General features: G+C 42.8%; 1 protein-coding gene across 9 annotated transcripts in view; it reads left to right on the plus strand.

The window, feature by feature from the left end:
• LOC122551374 (abl interactor 2) overlaps window positions 1-12,614 on the plus strand; it is a 146,227-nt gene that overhangs the window by 107,840 nt on the left and 25,773 nt on the right. For 5 of the 9 annotated variants that reach the window (XM_043693148.1, XM_043693145.1, XM_043693144.1 and 2 more), the window contains exon 4: window positions 7,602-7,619. The exons of the other annotated variants lie outside the window; for them this stretch is intronic. In XM_043693148.1, the coding sequence (XP_043549083.1) occupies window positions 7,602-7,619 (18 nt within the window). The remainder of the gene's footprint in view (window positions 1-7,601; window positions 7,620-12,614) is intronic. 9 annotated transcript variants of the gene reach the window in all.

The following is a 12,614-nucleotide window of genomic DNA, read 5'->3' on the forward strand; positions in this document are numbered from 1 at the left end:
TTCAAAGGAGGGGTGTCTTGTTACAACCGTACAGGTTGTTGGTAAGGATCCCCAAATTTTAATTAAAAAAGAACATACTGGTATTGGAGACTGTTCAAAAGACTGTTCACTGGGTTGATTCTTGGAAAGAAGGTTAGGCTTACCAAGAATGGCGAAGCAGGTTAGGACTTTATTCATTAGAGTATAGAAGAATAACGGGTGATTTGTTGCAACATACAATATTCTGAGGGGGCTTTGATGGGGAGATGTTAAGATGTTTCCATTAGTGGTAGAGTCTTGAATGGAGAGATATTGTTAGAGAATAAAGAGATATTCATTTAAAACTGAGATATATTGGAATTTCTTCTCCCAGAAGGTTAAAAAGTTGTCTGGAATTCTCCATCCAAAACAGCTGCAGAGGCTAGACCCTTGAAATTATTTAAAGAGGAGAAAGATTGATTTTTTTGAAATGTCAGGGAGTTCAAGGTGGTGATAAGCTGGCATGAAAGAAAAGTTTTAATCTGTGGCAGATCAGCCATGATCTTGTTGAGTAGCAATGCATGCTTGAGGGGCCGAATGGCACACTCCTGTATCTTTTGTTGGTTATCTAGATCAACTCACAGACATTTGCACTTGTATATCATCATCAACGTAAAAATGTTCTCAGACCTGTTTTCAAATAAATTCTGATACCAAGCCAAATGAGATCCTGGTGCATGGAACGAAAAGCCTGGTCAAATAAGTCTGTTTTAAGGACGAAGATGTGAGGGGGGGAATTCCAGAGTTTAGGGCCCAGGGAGCTGACCGCACAGCCATGCATTATATAATTTAAATCCTGAGAGATGGAAGAGAAGTCAGTGGGGTGCAGGAGGTGACAGATTTGGGAGGAGCAAGATTTGGGAGTGATTTGTAAACAGTGAGAACTTAAAAAATAGAGATATTGCCGGATGGGGGGGTCAATAAATGTCAGCAAGCATGAATGATGGTTGATTTTGTGCAAGTTAGAGTACAGGAGAAAAAATTCAGATCATGTTTACAGAGGGTGGGAGTTGGGAGGCAGCCTGAAGAATATTCAAGTAGTTTGGATTAGAGATAGCAAAAGCATGAATGATGGTTCCATTGAGACAGAGCTGGAGTCAGGTGTTATTACAGAGCACATAGATAACATGTGAAGGTGGGCTATGGGGCCAGAAGCTCATCTGAGGATCAATTAAATTATCACAGATCAGATTCAGATAGCTACTGGGAAAAGGCGTAGAGATTGTGACTAGCAACTGAAATTTACAGTGAGCCTGAATATAGTTGTTCTGATCTCCTCTATATAGTTGAAAGAAATATCTGTACATCCAATGTCAGGTAACAGACAAGCACCATGATAAATCAAATCACAGGCATTTAAGCTAAAAGGAAATGCACTGGAGGAGGATGGTATGGTCAACAATGTTGAAGGCTGCCAACAGATCAAGAACGCTTAGGACAGTTTATCGTTGTTATGGTCAAGTATTGAATTGAATTGAATTCATTGTCACGTGTACCCAAGGCACAGTCACAGAATTAAGTAGCATAGATAAGTAAATAATAGATAAACAGCAGCAAAAACAGAAACATAGGTACAGGTGAATGTTAAGAGTTGAGTCCATTCAGTATTCTAACAACTGTAGGGTAGAAACTGTTTTGAAACCAGCTGGTGCATGTGTTCAGGCCTCTGTACCTTCTCCCCGATGGTAGAGGTTGCAGAAAACATTGCCAGGATGGGTGGATCTTTGAGAATGCTGGTGGCCTTTCCTTGACAGCGGGCCTGGTAGATGGACTCTGTAGATGGGAGGTTGGCCTTTGTGATTGTCCAGGCTGAGTTCACCACTCTCTGTAACTATCTCTGATCTTGAATGGTACAGTTGCCATACCAGGTAGTGATACATCCAGACAGAAAGCTCTTGATGGTGCACCTACAAAAGTTGACAAGGGTATTCATCGTCATGCTAAACGTCCTCAGCTGCTTGAGGAAGGAGAGACGTTGTTGGGCCTTTGTAACCAGTGCGTCTACATGATGAGTCCAAGAAAGCTTGTTGTGGATGATGGCCACTTCCAGGAGCTTGACACACTCCACTCATTCCACCTCTGTGCTGTTAATGTGTAGGGGGGCATGAGTAACATCTCACCGAAAGACAATAATGAGTTCTTTGGTTTTACTGGCATTGAGAACTAGATTGTTCTCGGTGCACATTTTCCTGTCTGTAATTTGTTTCGTCGCCGTCTGAGATTCAACTGATTATGCTTGTGTCATCAGCGAACTTGTAAATGGCGTTAGTCTGGTATTTGGCAATGCAGTCATGGGTATACAGTGGGTACGCAGGGGGCTGAGTACACACCCCTGGGTGTCTCCAGTGTTGAATGTTAGTAAGGATGAAATATTGTCGCTGTTCTTGGTGTCAAGATGTTCAAGGGAGGAATGAAGGGCAAGTGATATGGCATCTCTCGTGGATCTGTTAGTCCGATAGGCAAACTGGAGTGGGTCAAGAGTAGTGGGGAGGTTGGAGTTGATTAATGCCATGACCAGCCTTTCAAAGCACTTCATGACCACCAAAATTAGGGCCACTGGGCGGTAGTCATTGAGGCATGCTGCACGAGCCGCGTTAGGCACAGGGATGATGTTGGCCCTCTTGAAGCAGGCAGGGACAGTGACCTGCTGCAAGGAGAGCTTGAAGATGTCCAAGACGACCTTTGCCAGTTGATCTGTGCATGCTCTGAGTGCACGGCCTGGTACTCTGACTGGTCCTTGGATTCACACGAAGGAAAACTGATCTGACCTCTGATGCAGTGACTGTTGGGTTCTGAAGTTGTATTATGACTCACTATTTCACAATGATTTTCCTATCATGTCATGTTGTCAGCAGTGTGGAATTTTAGCTAAAACACAGACAGAATGCCATTTTTTGATGCACTGACCAATTTTTATCAAATAATTTCAAACACTTGATGCTTGGTTTTACACTTCATGCTTGGTTTTACACTTCCAAGCACTGATTCAGGATGAGTAATCATCATAGCAGTTTGAGGAGGCATGGAGGCTCAATAGTTAGCACTGAGCACAGTACCAGGGACCCAGGTTCAATTCCAACCTCAGGCGACTGTTTGTGTGGACTTTGCTCATTCTCCCAGTGTCTGCATGGGTTTCCTCTGGGTGCTCCAGCTTCCTTCCACAATCCAAAGACGTGCAGGAAAGGGCCTCTTTCCATACTGTAGGGATTCTACAGTTACCCCCTCCTTTAGTTCTCAAAAATGCTGACTTGAAAATTCGGCAGTTAGTCTATGACACCAGACAGATATTGCGCTGATAATGCACCCAAGTAGCCATACATGCACCTGGGGCATCAGCGCAAACAGTGAAGGGCATTGTCAGCCAGTCCAATTGAGATGTACTCTGATGTTCAAGCGAAGACTCCATTCAGTGACCCATTGAACATCAAGTCACAAGGCAATCAGCTGCCTATATTTTCCCTAGCCTGATAGTGATCTGAACTTGGCTGCCAGCCATTAATTTAGGAGAAACCAGGGACAGAATCTGGGACATTATTTGGCACACTTGGCCATCAGAAACCAGAAAGCCATTTAACATTAGCCTTCCTCAAAAGGTCAACCTTGACTTCTCAGTCCATGCAGACCACCATTCCATTCCCAATTCCCTTCACTCTCTAAGTTCTTGAATGGGCTGTTTTCTCTCAAGCCCAAGCCCATCTTTGTTGCAACAACAGGTTTAATCCCTCCAATCAGTTTCTCTACCATGTCACTAAAGGAGATCGCAGGCAAATCATAAACATCATCCAGTACAAGATAGCAGATGATGACACATCCCTCCCGGATCATCTCAATGCCCTCCAAGCTCGCTTGGAGCAGAATTTCGGCAGAGAGTTAACACCTATTCCGACAAGTCTGACAAGTCCTGACGAACCTATCCCAACAGTCACTGCATCAGAGGTCAGATCAGTTTTCCTTCGTGTGAATCCAAGGACCAGTCAGAGTACCAGGCCGTGCACTCAGAGCATGCACAGATCAACTGGCAAAGGTCGTCTTGGACATCTTCAAGCTCTCCTTGCAGCAGGTCACTGTCCCTGCCTGCTTCAAGAGGGCCAACATCATCCCTGTGCCTAACGCGGCTCGTGCAGCATGCCTCAATGACTACCGCCCAGTGGCCCTAAGTTTGGTGGTCATGAAGTGCTTTGAAAGGCTGGTCATGGCATTAATCAACTCCAACCTCCCCACTACTCTTGACCCACTCCAGTTTGCCTATCGGACTAACAGATCCACGAGAGATGCCATATCACTTGCCCTTCATTCCTCCCTTGAACATCTTGACACCAAGAACAGCGACAATATTTCATCCTTACTAACATTCAACACTGGAGACACCCAGGGGTGTGTACTCAGCCCCCTGCGTACCCACTGTATACCCATGACTGCATTGCCAAATACCAGACTAACGCCATTTACAAGTTCGCTGATGACACAAGCATAATCAGTTGAATCTCAGACGGCGACGAAACAGATTACAGACAGGAAAATGTGCACCGAGAACAATCTAGTCTGGCCATGCTAAATTACCCATAGTGTTAGGTAAGGGGTAAATGTAGGGGTATGGGTGGGTTGCGCTTCGGCGGGGCGGTGTGGACTTGTTGGGCCGAAGGGCCTGTTTCCATACTGTAATCTAATCTAATCTAATCTAAAAACCCCTCTGACCAATACGGTGTCAGATAAGTTGTGGTTACAGATTCAAGATCCAGTGAAATGTCTCTTTTAACTTTCTATTGTGAGCTTAGTACAGGTTCCTTCTCTTGAAAGGTGTTTTATCTCGGTTTGTCTTTGGAACTTGTGATTGCAACATTTCCTGGTGCTGAGTACCACCTACTGGTACAATTCTGAAATTGATATTGACTGCAAGGTAAAGTTAAGTGGAGTGTTCAATTTCTGAAGTTGAATTTAGGTGGATGTGTTAAGTCCCTTCTGTTAGTGCTTTGAACTATATGCCATTTCCAAACTTGGTGGTGCAGCATTCAGTGAAGTGACAGTTGGTTTACTGAAAAAAAAACAAAGAATTGCAGATGCTGGAAATCTGAAGCAAAACAGAAATTGCTGAATAAACTCAGCAGGCCTGGCAGTATCTGTCAAGAGAAAGCAGAGTTAACTTTCCGATTCTCATGACCCTTTAGACCTATGGCAGCTAGGAAAAGGTGGTATATGTGTTGAATGCAGGGATTGGGCAGGTGTCGGAAGAAAAGGAGTGAGCAGATAGGTAGAGATGAAGCCCAGGGAGAGAGGGAGACTAAGGCAAACAAAGGGATGAATAATGGTGAACCAGGGAGAAAGAAAAAAAGCTGATAATGGGGGACCAAGAGTTAGTGAAATCGGGTTGGCTGTGGTTCAAGGACATAGAAGGTAGTGTTCAGGTTCTGAAATTAGATATTGAGTCCTGAAGGCTTCAGGATCCCAAATGGAAAATGAGTTGCTATTCTTCCAGCTTGCACTGCGCCTCACTGAAGCACTGCAGTAGGGCCAAGATCCAGGAGACTGGGAGCTTGGGGTCATTTTTACAAACAATGTAGATATTCCATAAAGCAGTTGCCCAGTCTGCATTTTCTTTCCTCTATATTGAAGATCCTCTGAGCTTCCAGTTGTCCATCTGTCCCTATCTTCATTGTATGGACCACCTTTTCCTATCTCCTATCATTTCCCAAGAAGGCTATCCACAGATGCTGTCAGATAAAATCATTCATCACCTGCTGAGTTTCTCTAGCCATTTCTCTTTATTGGTTTACAAACCATTGAAGATTTTTTTTTGCTTCCACTGCCCTTATTGTAGAGTTTTACATTGTCAATATGTAAATTGATATTGATACACTTGATATTTTTCAGGCCTCCCTAAGCTATCCTAGTTTTGTTAAAACAAACCTTTCCTCCCTCAATTCCATATCCATTAACTCAGCTAATCTTGCTCCTTATCTCCCACCCTCGGGAGGTAATGGCCTAGTGATATTATTGCTCGACTATTAATCCAGAAACCCAGGTAATGTTCTGGGGATCCAGGTTCGAATCCCACCGCAGCAGATGGTGGAATTTCAATTTAATAATAATCTGGATTTTTAAAAGTCTAATGATAACCGTGAAGCCATTGCTGATTATTGGGAAAACTCACCTAGTTCACTGATGCTCTTTTGGAAAGAAAACTGCCATCCTTACCATGTCTGGATTACATGTTATTCCAGATCCACAGCAATGTGGTTGACTTGTCGACTATCAACTGCCCACTGGGCAGTTAGATGGGCAATGGATCCTGCCCTAGCCAATGATGCCCACATCCTGTGAATGGAGAAAAAAATTAACCCTGTCCCTCAATCCCAGCCCTGCACCATCACATCATATCTATGAAGTACATCATCTCATAATATCCATTATCGACACCTACCTTCGATGCTACAGCTTTCTGTTATCTTCAGAGTTTATCTAAGTAGTAGGTAACATCAGGATACTAAAGGTCATAAAAGATATGAAAGGTAGGGGAGCCAAATGTTGGAAGACACAGAAGTTAGTGTTTCCTGTCAGTTTTCTTCTTCCTCTCCTGAAGATGCTGAACTTTGTATTGCAGTCCACAGGTCATTCTTGCAGTGTCACTTTAGACAGGGAGTATTAGGTGATTTGACCAGAGATATTAGCAAAATTGGTTCAACTTTCAGCAGATGAATGCACATCCAAGATTTTCCATGTTTTGCTGTTGGAATCTGATCCAGCTCAGGAGGCCAGGCCAATTTTCATTTTCTTTCAATTCGGGGGGAGTTGAGACCCATGACCTATCCACCGGAATCCCAGATTTTGATCAGTTACCTCTCTCCACTCAAGTATTGAACCTTGGCACTGTCTGGTCTGTATATCTCACAGAACCCTTCACCAGCTAGCTCTTGGACAGAGCTTCCAAATCCAAATGGAAGTTCTACCATGGGTTTGAGAGGGTTGAAGGGGCTGGAAGTGTTAAAAGTGCACAGTGTTCACGTTGACCAATCCATTGACTATGTACAGCATGAAGGTCGTTTACTTTTCCTGCATAGCCCTGGCTGAAATATATTTGATTATTTGCAGCCTTGTGATTTGGAATGGAACAAGACATCCAGTAACAAACATTTTTGAAGTTGGGTGCCTAGATCAAAGTCATTCCATCCCAGTTACCTTCCCATGCTCTGTCTCAGAACAGACCAGTATGAAGAATCTGCACAGTGCACACTATCAAGCTGCACTATTGCTGCAATCATTGAATTGGAGAGTTGTGATCAGAAAGCCAAGACTTCTAACAATGGATGATTGAATCACTACTCTATAGGTTTACATCCAAAATGTAATCGTAGGGCAGTCAAAGGTCTCCTTTTTTGATGGCCAGTCAACACTTAATGTATTCTGGAAGGGTAGTTCAGGATGTGGTCGTGACTCGTGTTCGACTTCGCTCTAAACAATTTGTAACATGACGCCGTATCAGATGCTTGAACATTGATTCCATTTGTACTCCTATCCTGTGGTTTCAACTAACCTTTCAATGCTGTTTTTTTTCTTACTTCTTTCATTTGCTTCATTTATGCATTAAGTGGTTGCTTAGATTTAAGGTAAGAGATCTCAGTGCTTCTCCGCCATCCTATTGCTGTGCTGAGGATATTACAGACTGGGTGGTTAAATGCTGCAGAGTTTATGCCCTTTAAAGGGAAGATATACTATCATGCCTAAGGGTGTAGATTCAGCCTTTACACTGATAATATTTTGAAAATTTGTAGACTTCAGTGATGCTGTATTTTAAAACCAAACCCTCTGTCATAAAGGAGAACAGCAAATTTCTGCAAAGCGTTTGATGCATAATCTGGAATTTGTAGTATGTAAAAAATTTATTATGCACTGGGGAGACCAGACAATGGGTAACCTGGAAATGTGCTGGGAGTAGCCCAAGACTAATGACACTGTGCCCGAGCTTCAGACACATGTTGATTCGACATTGACGTTTTCCTGGAACCCAAACATCTTGGAAATAAGAGAGGTGCTGTTGCGCCTCTCAGGTATACCTTCAGGTACGCTGGGGCAGCAGTGGCATGTTGATTGACTCAGTAATCTCTAAAGACTGCCTACATAATATTGTCCACCTCCCCCATTAACTCATGCCACCTGCCACTCAAATCCTAATCAGTGCCTTAGTTCCAGTTTCTGCTATTTCACTGCTCTCCTGGCTGTCTCCTATCCTCCACTCCACGTAAACTGGACCCCACTCAAAACATTGCTCCCCTTATTCTATCCCATTTCCAATCCAACTCACCCATGCATCTAACTGCTGGTGTTGCTGGACTCTTGGTTCTTGTGTGTCTCATTGTTCCTTTGTTCCACCATTGGTGGCAGTACCTTCAGCCACTGATAACACTCTCACTGAAATTTTGACTCTAGATCTCTCCACTTCTCTGATTCCTCCTTTAGACCCTCTTAAAATCTACCTCTAATCCAAGTGTTTAGTCTTTCCTACTGGAGATCCCTTCTGTGACTCAGTTTTTTTTTCCCAGTTAATCTACTGTGGGCCATTTATTTATTTGGTTACTCTTCTAGTTGTGTTCAACATTGTTGCACAGCACCAGGGCGACCATTTTGGGTGGTGAGGTATTGAGGTCCTGGTCTATATTCTGTCAGATTCTTTCTTCCCCCACTTCATCAGTTGCTGTCAGTTCTGGTATTGGTTAACCACAGAAAGACCTGTTGCTGTTCACTGGACTTGAGACTCATCCCTGGGTGAGATCTTCTGGTTTTGATGACTCTTCTTAAAAGTACATTAGGAGTATAGGTTTGTATGGGAATTTGGATTACTTCTACCATTCAATACAACAGTAACTCGGAAGCCCACTGTGGGCCGGACATGAAGAAAATTGACACCTGGATGCTCATAGTTTGGCCCTACCAGTTGAATCCTACAGATTTGTGTCTGGAGGACTCCACCACTGAGCTCTAAATATTCAGACTAGATAAATAACCAAATATGCTCTAAAATTCATGTAGAGGTGGAAAGCAATAGCTTTTAAGAATAACAAAAAGATGGGGTACTGGGCTAATGGTCGGATACTTGGTAGTGTGGATGAGCAGAGGGATCTTGGTGTCCATGTACACAGATCTTTGAAAGTTGCCACCCAGGTAAATAGTGAGGTGAATATGGCGTACTGGCTTTTATTGGTAGAGGAATTGAGTTCCGGAGTACTGAGGTCATGTTGCAGTTGTATAAGACTCTGGTGCGGCCGCATCTGGAGTATTGTGTGCAGTTTTGGTCGCCATACTATAGGAAGGATGTGGAGGCACTGGAACGGGTGCAGAGAAGGTTTACCAGGATGTTGCCTGGTATGGTAGAAAGATCGTATGAGGAAAGGCTGAGGCACTTGGGGTTGTTTTCATTGGAGAAAAGAAGGTTTAGGGGTGACTTGATAGAGGTGTACAAGATGATTAGGGGTTTAGATAGGGTCGACAGTGAGAATCTTTTTCCACGTATGGAGTCAGCTATTACAAGGGGGCATAGCTTTAAATTAAGAGGGGGTAGGTATAGGACAGATGTTAGGGGTAGGTTCTTTACTCAGCGAGTCGTGAGTTCATGGAATGCCCTGCCAGTAGCAGTGGTGGACTCTCCGTCATTATGGGCATTTAAGCGGGCATTGGATAGGCATATGGAGTTTAGTGGGCTAGTGTAGGTTAGATGGGCTTGGATCGGCGCAACATTGAGGGCCGAAGGGCCTGTACTGCGCTGTATTCTTCTATGTTCTATAAGCTTGCTATCATTTCAGCCTTTAAATTCCGGGCCACTGAAAACTTGGAATACTTAATATTGATAACAGAACTGCACCAGGACCAGCAAAATCAGCCAGGGTTCAGAGTCTTCTCTTAAACTTTGTGACCACAAAATAGGAAGTGCATATACTTTAATTGAGCAAGATTAGGCTGTATTGCCAGGATATGAGGTTCCCCACCATGACCACCATGTCACTGATCATCCTGACTTTCTTGACTATGTCCGAGTTTTCATTTTGTGGATTTTCTCTCTGCCCTCATTCCACCTACTGTGAATAACCTAATTCTACTGAAGGACCATGTTCGATTATTCCACCTTGAATACATTCTCATTTAATCTCTTTCCCCCCCCCCGACACACCTCCTAATTAACCCCATGCCATTGAGAGATCATGTCTGGTTATGCTGTCATTCTGTCATTGGCTTCCTGGTCTGTCAGGATCATTTCTTAATTTCCTATTTTAAGGAATAATAACATCATTCTTTATGTCCATGAAAAATGAGCCAGTGGCACTCTTAATACCTCTCAATGTCCGCCTCTGATTTGTTCTTGATACAGCCCCTTTTAATGATGTCAGTAGATCTGGGATAGCTCCTGCTCTTGCTAGGCAGGACATAGTTATAATGCTGATGTTGCATTTACAAAAGCCTACAATCAGGAGCACCAGAAGGGGCTGCAATCATTATGAAGTGACTGCTCTTTGCCTCTTAGCAGTCCAATCAAGCACTGTCTGTTCTGGCTCGTCTTGAGGATTCCTTCTATTCTGAAGCTCCCTACATCCTCTGACAGAGGATGAAAACATCTAAGACACAGCATGATGCCCATCCCATCCAAATGATATGTGGTTAATTTTATTTAACAATACACTGTGTGCCCACTGTCTGGAATCCCCATGTGATTAAATTGGCAAGAATTTATCTTCCTGGTATGTGATATCCTGTGACAGATGTATTCTATATATGTAAACTTTTATTTTGAAAAATTACATCAAAAGGTTGGACTGTTTCTGCCTCATTTCTTGATTCACCCTACTCAGCTTGTTTCCAGATATTTTGGATGGGAAACATTGAATAAATTTGGGACTGCATCTATCCAACTCCCAGTGAGGAGGGGCCCACAATACAAACCTGTTCTTAATTTAACACTGCTTTGGAAATCTCATTTTGAGACCACTGCATGACTGGTGCAGGAAACATCAAAATGTTACCCTGCTGCAGTGATCCCTGTATTTGATGTACAGCATATGAGTGTGTTCAGAGCATTGTTGAGGTGACTCTGCTACATCTGTTCGGCAAGTATCTGATGGGACTATGTAGAGCAAGCTTTATTCTGTATCTAACTCCATGCTATACATGTCCTGAGAGTGTATGTTGGAATTCTGGAAGCATTTGATGGGACAGTGCAGAGGGTGCTGTGCTCTGTGTCTAATCTGTGCTGTCCCTGTTCTGGGAATGATTGATTAAAACTGAAAGATCGGCGGATGCTATAAGTCAGAAACAAAAATAGAAGTTGCTGGAAAAGCTCAGCAGGTCTGGCAGCATCTGTGGAGAGAAATTAGTGAATGTTTCAGGTCGCGTGACCCTTCTTCTCAATCAAGTTCCAGCAGTTTCTATTTTTGTTTTTGGGAATGATTGTTACTCATACTAACATCTCTCAACCAAAAAGCATAAAATGAACTAAGAACTAATTTAAAATGTTTCTCCATGATAACCTGCATCCCAATAACATTAGTATAGTACTGTAATTGCAGCAACAAATTGTTTCCATGAATGAAACTTAGCCCCTCAGCATGGGGTCAGCTCCATTCTGAAACCAGATGAATTACTGTGCTATCGTGAACCCTGCAGGCAGTGCATCTGTACTTGATACTCAAGTGTTAAGTGTAGTTAGGAACAATTTAAATATCCATTAAGAAATATAAATACTGAACTGACAGAATTGGTTTTGGAGAGCAGAGAGAGCTGGTCATGAATAATGAAAGAAACTATTACAATGTAGATTTAGTCCAACCTAACCAAATGCATTTTCTGTGGAAGATAGTTGTTTGATATTGATTACAAGTTATGGTGTAATATGACCATTTATCTTTGAAATGTGATTACGTATATAGAATAAATCACTTCCTTTTTATATTGCCAATGTAGTTTGTGATCTCCATATGAATAACCTGTTAGAAATACCAATATTGCAGTCACTTATGGGCTGAGGAGCAGGGTTTGTGTCAATTTAAAATAGGACAGAACCTTGAGTTGAACATGTGCCAGGGAGACATTTCTGTAATTTTGACATTAAATAACACAACAGTGTTGACAGTCTATGGTCAATTTGCAGACCCATTGATTTACATGTGGGATCATGCACCTCGTGGTGTAAACATTTTGCAAAATTCTCTCCATCGTTATTGAATTCTTCCATTTCAATTGATGCATTTCTTCTTCCAATCATTACTCACTGTGTGTGTGTTTTTGCGTGTGAGAGAGTTGTCTAATCAGGGGATTGGGCACCTGACTACATGGATAAGCTGCTCTTGCTGACTGAAGACTCTTCAGAGTTGGCTGCAAGGGAAGATCTGATCACTGGTATAATGGGCCTTTTAATCTTAATTGCAAGTCAGGAAAAAGCATTACACATCTTTCCTGGCTTGAGTGCTTCAGAGATTGCATCAATTCTGGTCCTGAATCTTTGCTTACAGTTTTCCTGTCTGTACCCTATAGTGTAGTGAAGCTCTAGAACATTGTCTCTGACATAGGGAAGCCCCTGACCAGAAACTTAGATGGAGGAGAGTCCTCAAATGTTCTCC

This window comes from Chiloscyllium plagiosum, chromosome 7 (genome assembly GCF_004010195.1).
Source record: "Chiloscyllium plagiosum isolate BGI_BamShark_2017 chromosome 7, ASM401019v2, whole genome shotgun sequence".
Taxonomy (NCBI): Eukaryota; Metazoa; Chordata; class Chondrichthyes; order Orectolobiformes; family Hemiscylliidae; genus Chiloscyllium; species Chiloscyllium plagiosum.